Source organism: Calypte anna, chromosome 5 (genome assembly GCF_003957555.1).
Source record: "Calypte anna isolate BGI_N300 chromosome 5, bCalAnn1_v1.p, whole genome shotgun sequence".
Classification (NCBI taxonomy): Eukaryota; Metazoa; Chordata; class Aves; order Apodiformes; family Trochilidae; genus Calypte; species Calypte anna.
The window spans coordinates 13,684,964-13,702,620 of NC_044250.1; the positions used below are offsets into that span (position 1 = coordinate 13,684,964).

Here is a 17,657-nt window from a genome sequence, read left to right on the forward strand (position 1 = left end):
AGTGCAAGTTCAGGTTGCCAGAGCCCTTGCTGAGCTTGCCTGCTGCTGGAGCTCTGGCTCTCCCCTTGACCATCTCCCCCCCTTCTGAAGTCTTTGAAGCCCAAAGAAGATGAGACCCTTAGGAGGCCAAACCCCTCCCTAGCTGGAGGACCTCACCAAAAGGTCCATTTCAGCCTCATACCTCATCATGACCATTTTGTCCTCACCATCCTCCTTCCCCACCATCACCCCTCCCAGCTTCCCAGCCTCAGTTTTCTGGGTCTGGGAGGCAGCTGGGATGTTGGGGTCCCCAGTTCCCAATCCTTACCTCTCACTCTCCCTGGGGCATTCGTCTTCTACAGGGTTTAAGCCTTCTGCACCCTCCTGGCACCCCTCAGGGTCTGACATCTTCTGGGGCCCCCAGACAGCTGGGGAACAAGGGTGCTGTCTCTGTTTGGCTTTTCCTGTGCTCAGCAGAAGTGAAATGTGCCGGAAACTTCATGGGCTGAGGGTTTGGGGGGGATGGGAGAGGGGCAGAAGGAAGGCAAATTTGGGCGGTGGTTTTTTGGGGGGTTTTTTTGTGTGTTGGTTTGTTGTGGGTTTTTTGTTGTTGGAGGGGTTTTTTTGTTGTTGTTTTTTTCTTTAAACCATTTGGACTGTTTCAAAGTTTCTCCTCTGCCACCAGCTTAAAATTGAAAAGTGTTGGGGTAATTCAAAGGGGAAGGAGGGGGCACAAACATCCCCACTGTGGCAGGGAGAGGAGTGACCCCCCCACTCCCCCAGCTGCCCACACCACTTTGGGACAACAGCATCTCCAAACCACAGCACCTTACAGTGCACTGGCTCCCAAGGTCCTGCTGCAGGACCTGCTGAGGTTGTCCAGACCTCTCAAAGCCACCTGGAGCCAAAGGGGCTTCTGCCCTGCAGCTGTCACCTCCCTGCCTACCTCTGCTTCTTCCCCATGCTGGAACCACGGGTGGAGGTTCTGCAGAACCTCCTGGGGTTTGGGCTCTTTATCTCTTCACAGCTGGTGAAGGACATGGCCAGGAGGCAGTGGTACAGCCTGGCAGGAGGAGGATGCCAGCAGGGCACAACCTCACCCTTCCCTCCCTGCAGTGAGGGGGATGTGCACACCCAGCTTCAGGGGGAGACCCACAGCAGAGGTGTCCTCTGTCCCCACCCCATCAGCACAGCCCTTGTCAAAGCCTTCTTGACCCCACCAGGACCCCCACGGTGGGGACAGACCCTGCTGGCCCACGGCACGGGTTGGGGTCTTGTCCCCCAAGCAGGTGACATCTGCCTCTCCCACCAAAGCTTTATTTACACCGCTGCTGCTCGGGGGCAGCTCTTGGCAAAACCAGAGAAAAATGGCACCCAGTGCCCTTGGGCCCAGGGTGCTGGCAGGGACAGGAGAGAGCAGAGGATGGGTGTAGAGAGCCAAGGTGCTTAGGACTCGCCAGCCTCAAACATCTTCTTCCTGCCCTCCATGCCAGACTTCTCCTCGATGTTCTTCCGCCAGTCACCAACATCACGGAGGTCTTTCTCCTGGGGGAGGGATGAGCACAGGGGTGCAAGCAGTGAGAACCCACCCAAGTGGGGCCCTTTGCCCTTCCACCCACGGAAAACCCATTATCAGCAAGAAGAACCCAATTCCACCCCCGTGTACATCTTTTTTTTTTGGCTGCTCTCTCCTTTTTCAACATCGTGGGTACCAGAGGAGGACACAGCGAGCAGGAACATTATGGGGAAAAGCTCACCCCCCACCCTGCCTGTCACCCAGGGAGGTGTGAGCCCTGAAAAATGGGGAAGTACCTTCTCAGTGTCCTCCTTCTTGACTTGCTTCAGGTTGGCTCGGAGGTCCATGTTGACCTTGTGCTTGGAGCCCAGCAGAGCCCTCAGCATGGCATCTGCGGACATGCGCACCCTGCGCAGCGCTGGCCTCTTGAACTTGCCCCGCAGGTCAAAGAGCTTCTGGTTCAAATCTTCCAGCTGTGGGGAGAAAAATGGGATGGAGGGATGGAGGGAATAGGGAGAAAGCAGGGCGTGGGTTTCATGAGATGGACCCGGGGGGCAGGAAGAGGCTGGAGGTTCCCCTGAGGGATGGTGTTGGCAGAAACTCACCTCCTTGTTGGTCTTCTGTAGCTTCACCTCTGTGTCATACCTCTCCTCATCCACTGCGTCTATCTTGGCATGAAGCTTTTTGCACAGCTCCTGGGAGGGGAAACAGAGACAGTCATTGACTGGTGAAAGCCACACGTGTGATTCTGCTCTCCTGACTGCTCTGGCTCTGAAAGAACCCAGAATACCAGATGGGGTCAAGACCAGATGGCAAAGGGTGGCTCATAGGCCAGCTCCTGGTCTCCATGAAACCATCTTCAAGGAAACGCTGCCTCAACACATGCTTAAAAATGCAGCTTTCCTGCACAGACCCCTTCACACCACAGCTGGCTCTCCAACCACCCCAAGGGCACCCACAGATAAGAAGGGGGCTGAGATGGGGAGGACAGCCTAGATCCACCAGGCTGCCAGATGCAACCACAGTTTTTCTGCTCCAGCAGAGTGAAAACATTCAAGAAGTCTCTACCTGGAGTTCCTGCATGGATCCTGGGAGTGACAGAGGAGGGCAATGCTCTGCCAGGTAGTTTTGCTTTTCCACTTCTTTAGCAGCTGTTTCTTTTTCTATTTCAGTGACAGCAAGCTGGAGCATAGCACTCTGGAAGGCAGGAGGAAGATGGTCAGCATGGAGTGGAGGCAAGAGAAGACAGCAAGGGGGGGTTGGAAAGGAAGGGAGAGCCCTGATGGAGAGGCAGCTCAGGGAGCTCCACATCAATACCAGCATCTCCACGTAAGGGATAGTGGTGGGAACCCAATAAGGAGTGGGGAAGGGTGTGAAGGGCTCCCAGGTTGTGCACTATGGCCTTTTCCAGGAGGGAGAGTGCTGGCTGAGGATGGGATTGGGATGCTCAGGACAACCAGCAGTGCCATTCATACCTTCAGGTGCTGCCGACGGGCAGTGGCTGCCCTCCTCTTTTTCTGCAAGGGGGAGGAATGAGAGAGCAACAGGTTATAGGGTGCCCATTCCCCTTCCCCATACAACCCCCCAGTCTGCCAAGGACCTGCAGCCATGCCAGGGAGTTGGCTTCAACCAGGATCTATGGCTCGACACATGGTTGGTCCCCAAACCAGCAGCACCCAAAAGAGGAGGCTCTCTATGAACCCAGCCCTGCAACCTCAGGTAGCAAAAACCTCCAGAGTGCCTCAGGAGAAGATGATGAGGATGATAAAGATCTGTGTATAGCTTCAAACTTGGCTTCTTGGGGCTTTTAGCTTTTTCTTTCACTTCCTTTTCTCTAGGACATACGTTTTGCTTTGCACTCAACCATGGATGAGTGCAAAATCCTGGATGCCCCTGGGCACCCTGGAGCTGGGGGATGATTTTCCTGAGCAGTCCCTGGCACACAAGGTGAAGAAGATGGTCAGGCAGGTGTCAACATGGAGGCTATGGAATTTCTGGAGCTGAAAAGCCCCAGGGTAGGTGATGCTGCACATGATACTATGACAGACACCAACCCCTTTCGCAACTTTTCCCCAGGTCACTGGGTTCCCATGCAGTGGGGAGGAAGGTCCAGGGCCTCAGGGATGAATCCCAGCTGGAGGACAGACACAGCCACAGGATCTGCAGCTCTGGAGGCTGCTTTGGCCAGGAGGGCCATGAGGCTGGGGCTGCAAATGCAAACTGGCTCCTCCTTCCCTGGAGAAAGCCTGGAAGACCGAGCCTGCCCTTCTGCACCTGTGATGTGCAGGAACAGAGACCACAGCTCTCAATTCTTGAAAAAAAAAAAAGCCACAACCTTGGTGTGCAGCCGTTTTGGCAGCATTTTGCCCAAAAGACTGAACAAAGCTGAGTGAGGCTGGGGCAAGGGGAAGCTCACCCTGACTTGTGATATACTGGTGGGGGAGTGAGAAAGCAGCACTGGGTGTGTGTGTGTGTGTCTGTGCTGCAGAGAGGAGGAAGTGGATAAGGATCTGCAGAGCTAAATGTCAGAACATCTGTCTTGGTTTGTATATGCAAATGGTGCCAAGGCCCTCCTGACAGGGCTGAAGGGCTCTGCAGGGGCAAAGCACCCAGCTCTGAGATGCAGGATGTCAGTAGCTGGCAGGATTTTGCTCATCATGAATCTGGCCATGGGCCACGAGAGAGCAGATGCCCTGAGCACTGTCAGTGCAGGGCTTATTCTCCCTCTGAAAAGTGGCACCTTAGCAAAAAAGTGTCCTCCCAGCCTGGCCTGGGCTCAGTGAAGAATCTGCTGGGACATCAGCACCTTCTTGTGAAGTTTCTGTATGTCCCTGAAATCCTCTTTTCTCTTGGTGAGGACAAGATTGAGCTTGTGGTGTTCTGGACATATGGAGAGGTGCCAAGGAGAGATGGAGGATGGAACAGCTTGCTAAGATGGAGTGACAAAGCCATTCACAACTCTCCTACACCTTCCCTTGCATTTCCACAGCCACCCCCAGGTTTCAAGGGCAGCCCAGAACTTGCTAAGGGTTCAACCTCCATCCTGCCCTTAGTCCAGATCGACTTTGAGAAGTGATTTGGCAGTGCTTGGTGGGCAAAAAAAACCAAAAAACAAACCAAACCAAGGCTCTGGGTGTGGTAAAGGACAGGAGGATGCTTGAGCAATGGCTGGGTGTAAAGACAAGGGATGGAGGAGGCTCTGGACCACTGCCTTCCCAGCACCATCTCGTGGCCGGCCAGGGGAACAAGAAATGAGGGGGAAAAGCAGCTAACTCCACACCAGGAGGTAAAAAAGACCTTCAAAAGGGATATTCTTTCCTTCTGCTTCCCATCTTTATCACAGGCAGTCAGCAAGAAGGCTTTGATAGGAACTTCCCCCTTGCCCTCAGGCCATACCCCACACCACCCCAGATCCCAGCAGCTGCTTTTCCTAAGGAGGAATGGGGAACCAGGACTAAAACTATGGGAACTGCTCAAGGAAAAACCCCAGCAAGGCACACTTACCTCTTCACTGTTCAGGAGGAGCAGATGGACAAGGAAGGGAAGGAAGAGAAAGGGAGGAAAAGGCAGTTAGCATCCTCATCAGAAAGCAGCAGAATAATTTTATCAAGTATAAAAAGCTGGCAGTTGAAAAAAAAGCTTTTAGATGCCAACATGTTAAAGACAGAGAAATGGGAACTTACTCAGACATCTTGCTTCAGGTGGTTGTAAGCCTGCAATGAAAACCAAAGAGAAAAAAAAAGTTTCACAACTATTCACACTGGTGAACTCAGGTTTAAAAACAGAGCAAGATTCCTCTAGAAAACAAAAATTAAAAATAAAAAAAAAAAGAGGAACAGGTTTGTTCTGATTTCCCAACTTCTCCAAATTTTCATCATATGGGGAACTAGACTGCAGCTTGGGGATGAGAGCCAAACACAAACCTTACTCACAGCCACAGAGGCCTCAGCATCAGGGCCTCCTGGCCCAGCAGCATTTGGTTTGGTCACAGAGATGTGTGACAGAAGCTCCTGCAAGCACCTTTTTTTTTTTTAACCCCCAGTGCAATGAAAGAAAAAGAGGAAGAAGCTATTTTGAAGCTACTGCTTCACTGGGCCCTGCAGTTTTGCCCCACTTCATCAAGAAATATCCCAAAGGCTGCAGAGGGTTGGGACAACCTGGAAAGAGGGAGGCAGGAATTCCAAGGGACAAGGAAGGACTTGAGAGGTAGCACATGCATCCCTTGTGTGGGGCATGGGAACCTCTTGCAACAACCTCAGCATATGGAATGGGGTTGAATGCTGTTGGTGAAGGCAGAAGGAGTTTCCCCAAGCAATTCCCTGTGTTTCCTTTCAGTGGAACATCAGCAGGGACAAAGCAGCACATCAAGGGAGATGTCACCTTTGTTGTGCTGTCAGTTATCTCCCTGTAAATAGAATTCTGCTCTCCTAGCAGGGCATTTCTCTCCATCTTGTATCTCCTATTGGGAGGAGGCTGGAGTGTTGGCCAAGCCCAACCCAAGGCAATGTCTGCAGAGCAGGGAAAGCCCCAAGCCCCAGCTACCTGCAGACCTGGGAGGCTCTGTTGGAAGGTGAAGTGTTAACAGGGGCTCATGCCCAAGGGAGGAGGCACAGCCTGCAGGGCCAAGGAAATTTTATCCTGGAAAATGTGCAGGCCCATCACATTATTTTGGGGTGGGGGAGGGGAGTCAAGTGCTTCTAAAAATGGTCAGGGAGCTACAGGAGTTGCAGCTGTCTCCTCGGCCAGCAGAGCCTTTCCCCTGTGCCAGCCAAGGGAGGTCAGGGCAATGCAAAGCAAAAGCCACCACAGGTGGCAGGGCTGCAGCTGAGGGACAGGGTGGCCGAGGCACTCCAGCTATTTTTCTCCTTGCATCCCTGCCCCACACAGCCCCTCTCCAGCAGCACCTTTGCTGGGAGTCCTGCAGAAGTCAGGGGCCAACACCAGGCTGCAGCTTCCTGCCTGCAACCTGGGCTCTAAGTCACCTGCTCCTCAGTGGGGGACACAGAACTTCTGGATGGCATCCTTGCCCCACGGCTTGTTTTGGGTTAAGGAGGTGCTGCAAAGGTTGCTGTGAGCAGGGAGCATCAATCCCCAAGCTCCAGGCAAGGACCCCATGGCCCTGGGGAGGTCAGTGCCAGGGAGGCTGCAGCTCCCTTTGCCCTTGCCACTCAATCCAGGGGGCAAAGCCAACCATGGGAAGGGAAGGCATGGAACCAGAGAGAAAGAAGGTCACTGGAAAAGAGAGATTTTTCAACACAGAGCCCCTCTCCTGCAGGCAAAGGAGGGGGTTTTTATGAGCATCCCCCCCTTTTCTCTCAGCAGGTCACACCACCTGGAACTTCTCTCTCTCTAAACCTCAGGTGAGTGTTATCTGCTCCCCCTCACCCTCAAAGAGCAAGCTGGGTCAGTAAGAGTCATGCAAAACAGCTCACCCAAGTCTGGAGGAGAAAATCAGAGAGTGCTGCTGGCTGGAGAGAACGGAGTGGCAGCCGCAGGCAGCTGGCTGAGTAAGGAGGTATAAAAGGGCTTCTCGGGTGGCTCAGCAGAAAATCCACCTTCTCTTTAAGGGCATGGAGACCTTCTCAGACCAATGATGTGCAAGAGTCTCTTGTGTACCTCCCTTGGCTGGGGCAGGCCAGGCAGGCAGCCCTGGAGGAGAGGGCAGCAAGCAGGGGCTGGAGGCGTGGGGAGAGGGAGGACAACTCCTACCCAGATGGTGGGGAAGAAAAACCACCCAGGGAGCTGCTCTTCCTCAGGAGTGCTGAGGAGGGAGCCTTCTTCCTCCTCCTCCTCCTCCCAGCAACCTGCACCACTAGATATGGCTTCAAGGCTGCGGGGAGCCCAGGCTGCCTGCACACAGCCATCCATCTGCTAGGTCTCTGATATATCCAAGTTTCCTGTTGGAGACACAAGAAGTGGCTTTTTCATGGAGAGAGGCACAGCTCCGTTATCCCCCAAGGGCTTGGGAGCAGCTCTGTCCTTCAGGAATCACCCCCTGACCCACTGCAAGTGCCAGAGCAACCCCATCCCCTCCTACCAGGGTCCTTTTACCCCACTTAGCACAGAGGAAGCATTTGCAGCTCATCCCCATCTGAAATACTTCAACACAACTCAAGGTTTTGATGAAACCTGTGCAGCCTCAGCAGACCACAACCTACCCCCCACCCCGAGGCTGCAATGTAGGGCCTGGGGAAGGGCATGGGGGAAGCAGCCCCACACCACCAGCAAGAAAAGAAAGAAAAGAAACCCACCCCCCCTCCAGTGCCAGACACCCCAGATCTGTATCTCCATGGGGCTGAGAAAGAGGCAGGTGGAAATGTAGCTGGAAATATTCACCAGCAAGAGTCACAGCACATGCAGTGTGTGTGTGTGTGTGTGTAGGGGATCCCATGGAGACAGGAGTCCAAACAGCTCCTGCCCTCCTCCCCCAGCCCAGGCACTCCCTCCCCCCTCAGCCAGGGTTTTTTAGGCTGGTTCAGACATAGCCCTGACAGTATTTTCCAGGTGCCTCTCAGAGATCCTATGGATGGAGGTAAATCTGCTGCTGCAAACTTCCCGTTTCCCCACACTGAGCGTTGTGGAATCATGGAATCATCAAGGTTGGAAAATCCTTCTGAGATCACCAAGCTCAACCATCCACCCTACAACCAATAACTGCAAAACCATCCCCTGTAGCACCTCCAGAAGGAGCTGGTGAAGGAAAAGCAAGTCCCTGAGACAGGGTTGGTGTCTTGCAGGGATTTGTCCCCAAACAGGTAGAGGAGGGACAAAGCTCCAATGTGGGATCAGGATTTGATCCTTTGTGATGTTAAGAGGGAGAAGGTTTGGGTTGTGAACATCTCAGTGTCAATGTCTGCTCCAGATCTGAGTTACCCCCTTGCAAATCCACCATGGGTCCTGGAAATGAAGAGTGAAGGTGCAGCTCAGCCCAGCTTTTTGGTTGGTTTTCCCTCACCTGGGCTCCCACGGAGTGGCTGTGGGGCAGCACCTGATGAAGGATCCAAGCTTGGGAAGAGCTGGAACAAGAAGCAGCCTGATCCAACCCTCCTCCTCACTCACCTCCTGCTCATCCACATCCCCAGGCTGGTGAGACAAGGATCTGCAGCTCCAGGCATCCCTAGTAAACACAGAAATTAAACTCCAGCAGCTTCTGTCCGCCCAGGAGCATTCCTCCCTGCCAGCACTCAGGAAGTCTCATTGGCAGAGACGTCACAGCACCCAGCACCCATCTCCTCTCTGGACTTAAGAACAGCTTGGCAGAAGGAATGTCTGCTTGTCCCAGCTAAAGCCAATTTCTCATCACAGAGACCAAAGCAAACCCACTTGCAGACAGCCAGCAGCATCCTCAAAAGCAGAAATCACCCATTCAGGGACAGCTCAGCCACTTCTCACTGCCAACCCCACAAGCCATGGATGACTCTAGAGTGAAACCAAAGCTTTATTATTCTTTCCAAAGTCTCTACAGCTATTTTTTTTTAATCTCCCTACATGGCTACACATTCCAGCCACTGTTGATTCCTCCAAAGAGCAGCTCAGTTCCTGGTGGAGGCATCAAAACTGGGAGGAAAATTCAGCAATTACCCACACCCAAGAGGTTTCCTTCAGCCCTGCCAAATCAAGGCTTTCTGAACCTCCTGAAGTTCAAGTATGCAGCACAGCAAAACTGTCCAAGGTTTTGGTTTATCACCTAGGGATACAGATGTGTTGGCCTGAAACAGCTGAATAAAGAAGTTCAAAGAAAGAAGTCCCATAAGCAAAATTTTAGGTAAACCAGATGTGTTTGTAGGATATGGAAGGAGTGATGGGGAGCTGTGATAATACACTTAAGGCTTTCCCTGGAGAAGCCTTGCACAGAGGTTAAGCTGTGGGGAACCTCTTCCAGAAAAAGAAAGAGGCTCCAGACTTATGAGGAAGAAAGCCAGTGAGGACCAGGATGAACAGAAAACTAAAAATGTCACAAAGTAGGAGATAAAGTTATCACCAAAAGAGGCAGAAGCTTCCAAAGGTGGTAGTGTTGAGTGTCTGAGTGATGAATGAACAAGCTCCTTGCAGAAAAACTCCAGGGTGACATAAGGAAGCTCCAGGCAAGTCCTTCAGAGAGGTGCTCAGCTCTGTGAATATGAAATATGAGTGAGGATGTTGCCCAGGGACTGTGCCTGGACACACCACTCACACCTGAGAACCTTTCCCATGGAGCAGATGACCTTGTTCCCTTCCCTTGTTCCCATCCACTCATGCCAGAGGAATGCCCACCATGCCCAGGGCCCTTTCACCATCCTACAAAGCCAGACAGAAGGTTCTACAGGACATTCTGCCCTATGCTTTAGAGAGACCCAGGTGTGGCACTGCTTGGCCAGGCTCCTCCAGGGAACCACTTTGTGTTGGAAGGATTAGGCTGATGGATTCATGCAAGCTGTCCCTCATGGCCATCTCCTACATCCTTACACCTTGCCTCCTCTTCAACATCCTTCTGGTGGACAGACACTATGGAATAACATCACACCAGATGCCACTATGGCTTATTTCCAAGGATGACACTGTTAGCAAACAACAAAACCTTTTGCTCAGCAGCAGTTGAGCTCATGGCAAAAGCTCAGGCAGCAACCCAGGGTCTGATTTCCCTTTGCATTCTCAAAATCAGTATCAGACCAAAAGAAAGCAGCTCCTGACCAGAACAGTCCCTCTACCCCCAGTGTATCCCAGAAGGAGCTCCTCACACTCTGTTTCAGCCACCTCCAGTCTCCAGGTACTGCTACAAAGGAAGCCCATGGCCTTTTCATCTTCTGCCAGTGCTGTCCCACAGTCACCTCATTCACCCAGAAGATGGAATTAAAGCTTTTGGCTCTTTTTCTTCAGGGCCACTGCCAAACAACACAACCACCCTGTCCATTTAGCTCCATGCCAGCTTCCTTGACAAGGAGTGCTTCAGGCACCTGATGTTGATGCCCCCAGGCTGCAGGGACATCTCCAAAGCCACCAGCAGGTCCTGGTGACACTCCTGGATGTTCAGTGGGTACCTTGCCCTCACAAACTCATAGGCTGCCAGCAGCCTCATCCTGTGCTTGACCATCAGGTACTGAATGACACAAGTAGGAGCTAGAGAGTAACCATCCCTGCAGTGGATAAGGACACGTTTCCCTTTCTCCAGCGAGGCTTCAATGCACTCATTGATGTCCTGGAAGCAGGGCTGTCTCATTTGATGCTGATCTCCATGGAGAGGAGCCTGGATGTCAACCTTAAGACGTGACCAGGTGTGTCTGAAGCCTCCTCGTTGGCAGGTGCAGGGGATGATGCTGAGGCTGTGGTCACAGGGCAGGCTGCTCATGTCAATGATGCTGTCAATGCTGTTGGTGCACAGGGCCTGCCCACTGTAGGCAGCACTGAGGTTCCCCAGGTAGATGCAGTTGGTTATCTGAGCAATGAGAGGTCCTGTGAAAGGAAAACATGGAAGCTTTCCTGGTCTGGGACAAGGATCCTCAGGATGTGGGTTATTCCAGCTGCCACTGTGGGATTTCTTGGAGCTGGCAAGGGGCAGGAGGTTGGAATCAAGCTTGGAGCCCCAAGATGGCAGAGAGAAGATGGAGAAGCAGCTGGAGAGTTTGGGTTTGGAGGGGGAGTCCACTGGACAGGGCAGGAGAGGAGCAGGGGTGGGACTGGATCTGAGGGCACAAGAATTGGATGCCTGTGCCAGGGATTCTGTGCTGGGGGCTTCCCCTCCACTCTCAGCCTCTTCTTCCATCTGAAAAAAAGAAAAGAAAAAAGGGAAAGGATGGGTGAGAGCACAGAAACTCAGCTCTCCAGCTGCTTGGACAAGGAGGCAAGAGCTGGTTTTGCCCATGGCACCACTTGGAGACACCAAAGGCCCTGAAAATCTTTCCAACACCCAGCCCTTCTCTTCCCACCACACCCCAGAGGCTCACCTGGACCTGCAGACTGCCCTGCCAGTCCTGGGGTGCTGAGGTGCTGGAGTGGTCACCCCCTCCTGGGGCTGGCACTGAGCAGAATGAGAGGGGTGTCCTGCCAGGCTGCGTGGCTACAGACACCACATCCCCACTTCTCTCTTCATGTGCTTCACTTTCATTCATCCCCAAGTTTGGACAAGAGCCTGTAGGAACACAACAACTCCACGTGGCCATGCACAAGTTTTCACACCCTGGTGATGTTGATATCAACACTGGCCTTGGAGAGAACCAAGGCATTTTAATGACCTCTTCCACTCCAGAGGGACACACTTTGGTGTGGGCTGCTGGAGGGCTTTGCAACTCATTGCAAGCTGGAATCAGAAGGAAGGAGAAGATTTCAAACTGAAACAGCTGCAGGGAGTGGGCAAATGCCAAAAAAACCCCTTTGGATGAAGCCCCCTCAGGCCACAGTAGCACATGGGAGCTTCAGTCTCCAGCAATGGAAAGGGGGGGTTCATAATGGGGTTCACTCAGCTCCCAGCTCAGCCTCAGGCACTCCTCCCAGTGGGAGCTTTTCCCACTTCCACCCAGGACACTTGGACCAGAAGTTGGCTCAGAACCTACCCCAGCCAAGCTGATGAAAACATCCTTGACACTGTTGTAGGGATCAGAGGAGGGAAAGCAGAGATGCAAGATGTGGTCTGGCTCAACTGGGCAATGTATTTACTTTCAAATATATTTCTTTTGAGAAAGGAACTGTCAGGCTCTGTGTCTGTGTGTTTTAATGTGTAATAATAAGCATATACTTGCTTTTTTTGTGTCCTCCTGAAGATTGCTTTTGTCTGGGCCAAATTACAACAGTTTAAATTCCATCTTTCATGTAGGCACAGTAAATTTCTAACAGTAATGCTTTGGAAAAAAAACAAAACCAAACAAAACTCCCCACAACTCATACTGCAATATTCTAAAGACTGAGGAGCATATATATGTAGTTTGATGGGGGTGTTTTTAACCTCTTGGCAGAGGAAACCCATCCATTCCTTATCTGCACCAGGGGAGGTTTAGGATGGATATTAGGAAACATTTTTTCACTGAGAGTGTTGCCAGGCATTGAAATGGCCCAGGAGAGTGGTGGAGTCCCCATCCCTGGAGGTTTTTAAAAGGTATTTGGACCTGGTCCTTAAAGACAGGGCTTAGTAGTTTGATTATGGTGTTGGTCAAAACTTGATGAGATCTTGGAGGTCTCTTTCAACCTAAACATTCTGTGGCTCTTTCTCCATGGCCCCAGCCTGCACTTGCTGGGTCCTCTGGAAAGCCAAGAGCCCAGCAGCTGAGGTGATGCCTCCAGCATTCCCACCAGGGCTTCCTCTGGATAGTATTACAGCACTGACACAACACCTGATCACAATCCACCATGTGTCTGCGTGTCCTCAAACCCTGCTGAAGACCAGCACATGATCCCAGAACATGTCTGGAGAAAAAGCTGAGATCCCTGTGTACTCAGATGTCTGTGGCTGCAACATCTCCCTGCTCTCCATGCCAAAATGAAGCAGTACTGAGAACATTGCACTAGAAGGGAAAAAAAAAAAAAAAAAAAAAAAAAAAAAAAGTAGCCATAAGGCTCCAAAAAAACCCAAGAGCAATAAAGCACCAAGCTCTTCTCTCCCCAAGGTCAGTGACTGCCCTACAAACACATAGAGAATCCTTCTCCAGAAATTCTCTATTTCAGGCTCACTTGTTTTTCTTACAAACCAGCCAGGTTCTGAACCTCAGCAGCTTCCCCTACCTGCACAACACTGAGAATGGACCAGGGGAGAATAGAGCTGAAAGGCCACGGGTCTCTGGAAGGTCTTCTGAAGGTGCTTCACAATCAGGCCTAGGAAGGGAGGGAAGGAGATCAGATTAGGAAACTCAAAGGGAAACTCAAAGCCCTACCCCATCAAGAACATTTCAACACCACCCCCATGCTGCTTGCTTCAGGGTGTATCTGGACCTTTTTTTTTTTTTTGTATGGAGGCAGAGCTGAGTTTAGCACCTACCCAAATGTCAGGAGTGGTGTGGGATGCGTGCAAGAAAAGCAGAGAAACCTCAAGAGAGTTTTTTTTTCTGGACTTTGCAGATGTGAGCATTCCTTTGGCACATCCAGAGTGAAGTTCCCTGCTAGGTTTTTGTAACACCAAGGCCAAGTGTTTTAACTGAGTCCATCAGACACCCTTCATGCCAAAATTCAGGCTCCTGTGGCAAAACTGTTCTTTTACACAAGTTCAGAGGAAAATACTCTCTTGACTGGACAGGAAGATTCACCTGAGCCAGCTACCTCCTTCAGAGAGAACTGATGCTTCCCAAGGAGCAATCTTTCTCATCCTACAGGAATGATAAATGATTCACTACTCAAAGTGCCCACTTCCCACAGAGGGCTTGATGCCCCCAGATAACTGGCTCAGAGAGCCCATGAAATGCCCATGTTCATAACCAAGGTTGATGAAACCCTTGTTGCAAATCTACCATCTCCACAGACACTGCTCACAAAACTGAAGATATGGGATGGGGTGTTTGCAGGTCAAGACCTCATCACAGCTGAGTTGAACTCCCTGTTTGCTTCTGCTCAAAATGAAGAGCAGATAAGAGCCCACATGGGTTTCATCAGTTTTACACGAAGTCAGCAAGGCTGGTTAAGGAATTCCTGCCTTGGTGACACACAATAAATCATCACAGAAGGGCACCCACTCACCCCTAATGCCAAGTTTCTTTGGGGGGCATCTTTTGCCTGGCAGTGTGACAGTGATTAAATCCTGGTGCTGCTTCTTCACTGGCTCCATCCTGCTGAAACTTGAAATAGAGAGAAATGGAAGGTTTATGGGTTTTTTTTAGGTCTGCTCACAAAGTTCCAATAGAAGGAGCCCTTGGGGACCATCTCACAGCAGTTTTTATCAGTCCTGCTTCTTGATGGGACCCTGTGGTGCTGGAAGCTGCAACCACACATGGGAAACCCTCCTCCCTTTCCATCCACTGCAGTCAAAGGGGCACCAGGATTAAAGCAGTCCTAAAAACACCTAAAAACACAGACTGATCATAAAGCAAAACAAGCCCTGTCGGGGGCTGGAAGAGTCCCAGATGTGAGAGCTCCTGCAGCAGTCGGGGCAGAAAAAACAAAGTGGGGGCAGGGGAAAGGGGGCTGAGGAAAGGAAGGAGGAAAAAGGGGGGAAAGAAGGAAAAAGGGGGGAAAGGGTAGGAGAAAGGAGGAAGGAAAAGAAGTAAAGAGAAGGGTAGGGCTCATCGCCACTCTGAGAAACTTAAAGTCACAAAGGTCGAGGAGGAATCAACCACCCCGCAGGGCAGCCCCGCACTCCTCCACTCCTCCCTCCCCTCCCGGGCACCTCCCCCAGAGACCCCCAGCACCCAGCTACCACCTCTTCCCTTCTCTCCTTTCCCACCGGTACCAGCGGGGATGGGTTCTCCCCTTCCCACCGGAGTTTCCCAGAGGCCCCTTGGCCGGCAGCAGCCGCTCCTCCCACCCCGCAAAGCTCCGGACCCTTCCGCAATGCTCGCCCCCTCCACCTCCGCTCCCCCCGCAGGGCTCTGCCGGAGGATGCTGGGGGGCTGCTCTGCCCCCCTCCCCTCTTCCCCGGGCAGCCCGGGAGATGTAGTTTCGGCAGGGAAGCCCTGCGTGTCCCTGAGCTCTCTTCCAGCCTTTTCCACCAAATTTGATTTTACCCCGTTTAATCACGTTGGCTGTTATTGTAACCTGGAAACATTTCTCGCTGTTGGTCATAAAGTCCCTGGTGGGTGTTAAGAACTGACAGGTGCTGCTGTGTTAAAACAGAACTAAAAAAAAAAAAAAAAAACAAACAAACAAACAAACAAAAAAAAAAAACACAAAAAAAAAAAACAAAAAAAAACCAAACAAACAAACAAAAAAAAACCAGAAAAAAAAACACTAAAGAAATAGGGCACACAAAAACCGTTTTACCAGGTTGTGGGTTTGGTTGTTTTTTTTAACTGTATCTGTGGTTATAAAAAATTCGACTACTGTAATACAATTTGTGAGAGCATGACTTTTGTTTTCTCGTTTGTTTAAGAGGAAAAAAAAAAAGAAAAGAAAAAAATAATCATGATCTTCAGCTGCTAACTAGCAACTGAGAAACTAGAATCGAGAAAGTAATTGAGGGAAAAAAAACAAAGCAAACAAAAAAACAAAAAAAAAAGCAAAAAAAAAAACAAACCAAAACAAAAAAAACCCCAAAAACCAAATAATTGAGGGCCCCTCCCCTGCTCCAGCCGGGGCGGGTCCCGGTTTCCCTCCCTCCTTCCCCAGGGTTTCCGTCCCCCCCTCTTAGGACAGCCCAGAGTCCCCCCTGCTCCTGTGCCTCAAACAAGCCCCAGGCATCCTCAGGTTTTGCCTCCGGAGTTGGAGCCTGGAGGCATCCTGGTTTCACTGCCCCCCCCTCCTTCTGCAGCCACAAAATGTGCTTTGAAAAGGGAAATCAAAGGTGCCGGAGAAATCTGCGAATGCAGGAGTTGTGACTTGTAAAAAAAAAAGCAACTGTTGCATGGCAAAGTAGACGTTTTGCCCTAAAATAGCGAGGCATAGTGATGGTTGTTAGAGAGTATTTATAAACCAGGCATGCTTGGTCCTTGTGAGAAAAGCTTAGACACTCTCCAGCTCTCCAAAACTGTGAAATTAGCCAAAAAATCTGTGGCTGGAGGACAGCCAGCACATAGCCAGGCTGGAGGATGACAGCCCATAATCATTTCTGTCTCACAGCAGATGACTGGCAACAAGCACCTATGAGGCTTGGCCATCTCCTGGTGGGGCTCTCCTGTGCAGGGACAAAGCTCCTAAAAACCACTGAATGAGGGAATAATTTGCTTAGAGAGGGGACTTCTGGAGGTCAGAGGTTTTGGATTTAGATGTAAATAACCGAGACTATAAATCTTAATGGCAAACATGTCAACTTTCAGCACTTCTTGTCTCCTTTAACAGACTGCCCCAAACCCTGCTTGGTTTTTTGTCTTAAAATCAACCTGTAAAGCTGATAAATCAGTGCAGGGGGGCTGTTCCTGAGGCAGTGGAAACAAACCCCCCATGCACTGCCCGGGCACAACAGACTCTGCAGGTTGGACATTTGCTTTTGCTCTTCTTCACCCAGCAGCAAAGCCCCTCTGGGGCAGGAACAGGCACAGCCATTCCATCTGCAGAAGGAAGTCTGGCTGCTGAGGCTCTAAGGAGGAGCCCAGATCAGATGACACCGAGACCCAGCTCGGAGCACGTACCTGCCCTGCCCTCTAGATGCAGAAGGAAGAACCCAGCACAGATACAAACCGAGGAGTTGTTGGTTTTCCCCTCCTTTAACTTCTCGTTGCATCTTCCACCGAGGAATCCTCCTCCTGGAGCCCATGAGGAGCATCAGTCAGGCAAGAGATGTTCAGACACCTCTCCTTGGCAGATAAGGGACAAGTAGCCTTGCCAAGGCCACCAGGGCATGGGAAGGTGTTTGCCTAGAGCCACCTTTGCCTCCTTCCCATGGACAGACCCCCAAGATGGCTGCACTCATTTTGAGTGAAATCAGCCACAAAATTTTAAGCCCAGATCCACCAGACCTGCTTCAAACTACTCCTGGCAGATTGGAAAAGGATCTTGCTGAACGAGGAGAGCACTCAAAGCCTTGTTGAAAGAGCAGATTGGGAAGGAAAAGCAAGGATGGAGGAAGAAAGGAGCCTTGGCAGTGCATTAAGAACTGGAGCTGTAGATCCATCACCCCCATCCACTCGCCTCTCCCTCTTGAGCAAACACAGGAGTTTCCTGAGTTTTACAGCACCAAAGTTCAGCCTAGGCTGCCTGGAGCTGCCCCAGCTGGGTGCTTGCTCTCAGGTTCCCCATCTTCACCCCAAAACCAACCCCAGCCTTCTCTCACCAGCTGTGGCCCCCCAGGACTGGGCTGGGATTCTGGCTCTGAGAAGGGGCAGTGCTGGGCCACTGGTATGGGGATAACATTGCCCAAGGAGGGGATGTCCCTGCACCTTCTTCAAGCACCCCTGTGTTGTTACTGATGTACATGTGCTTTTCTGCCTGGCCACAGAAATTATGCAGTGAAGCCTCATGCCATGACTTCAAAAAAGGGAGCTGGAAAAAGCACCCAGACAGAGTTCCCCCGTTTCCCAGACCTTCAAATGCCCTTCTGGGTCCTGCATGGCCCTACCCAAGGCACAAAACCCAATTCAGAGATGTTCCTTCCTGCATCAGCTGTTCCAACCTGATT

General features: G+C 51.4%; 3 protein-coding genes across 4 annotated transcripts in view; all 3 read right to left on the minus strand.

Annotated features, from left to right (window-relative positions):
• Positions 1-435, minus strand: part of LSP1 (lymphocyte specific protein 1) — a 44,466-nt gene extending 44,031 nt beyond the window's left edge. The window contains exon 1 of one of the 2 annotated variants that reach the window (XM_030450952.1): positions 308-435. In XM_030450952.1, the coding sequence (XP_030306812.1) occupies positions 308-387 (80 nt within the window). In that variant the 5' untranslated portion in view covers positions 388-435. The remainder of the gene's footprint in view (positions 1-307) is intronic. The other variant, XM_030450954.1, reaches the window with a different exon arrangement.
• An 841-nt stretch (positions 436-1,276) lies between these two features.
• On the minus strand, positions 1,277-7,035 carry TNNI2 (troponin I2, fast skeletal type). Its single transcript, XM_008504691.2, has 8 exons — positions 6,928-7,035; positions 5,179-5,208; positions 5,000-5,006; positions 2,971-3,012; positions 2,564-2,692; positions 2,101-2,190; positions 1,792-1,968; positions 1,277-1,524 (listed from the first exon to the last, which is right to left on the minus strand). The coding sequence occupies exons 2-8, from the start codon at positions 5,184-5,186 to the stop codon at positions 1,426-1,428; spliced, it is 552 nt and encodes a 183-aa protein (XP_008502913.1). The 5' UTR covers positions 5,187-5,208; positions 6,928-7,035; the 3' UTR covers positions 1,277-1,425.
• A 3,350-nt stretch (positions 7,036-10,385) lies between these two features.
• LOC115598408 (dual specificity protein phosphatase 7-like) lies at positions 10,386-14,251 on the minus strand. The gene is made up of 4 exons (XM_030451543.1): positions 14,129-14,251; positions 13,184-13,273; positions 11,416-11,600; positions 10,386-11,234 (listed from the first exon to the last, which is right to left on the minus strand). The coding sequence occupies exons 1-4, from the start codon at positions 14,214-14,216 to the stop codon at positions 10,386-10,388; spliced, it is 1,212 nt and encodes a 403-aa protein (XP_030307403.1). The 5' UTR covers positions 14,217-14,251.
• Positions 14,252-17,657: the final 3,406 nt, after the last annotated feature.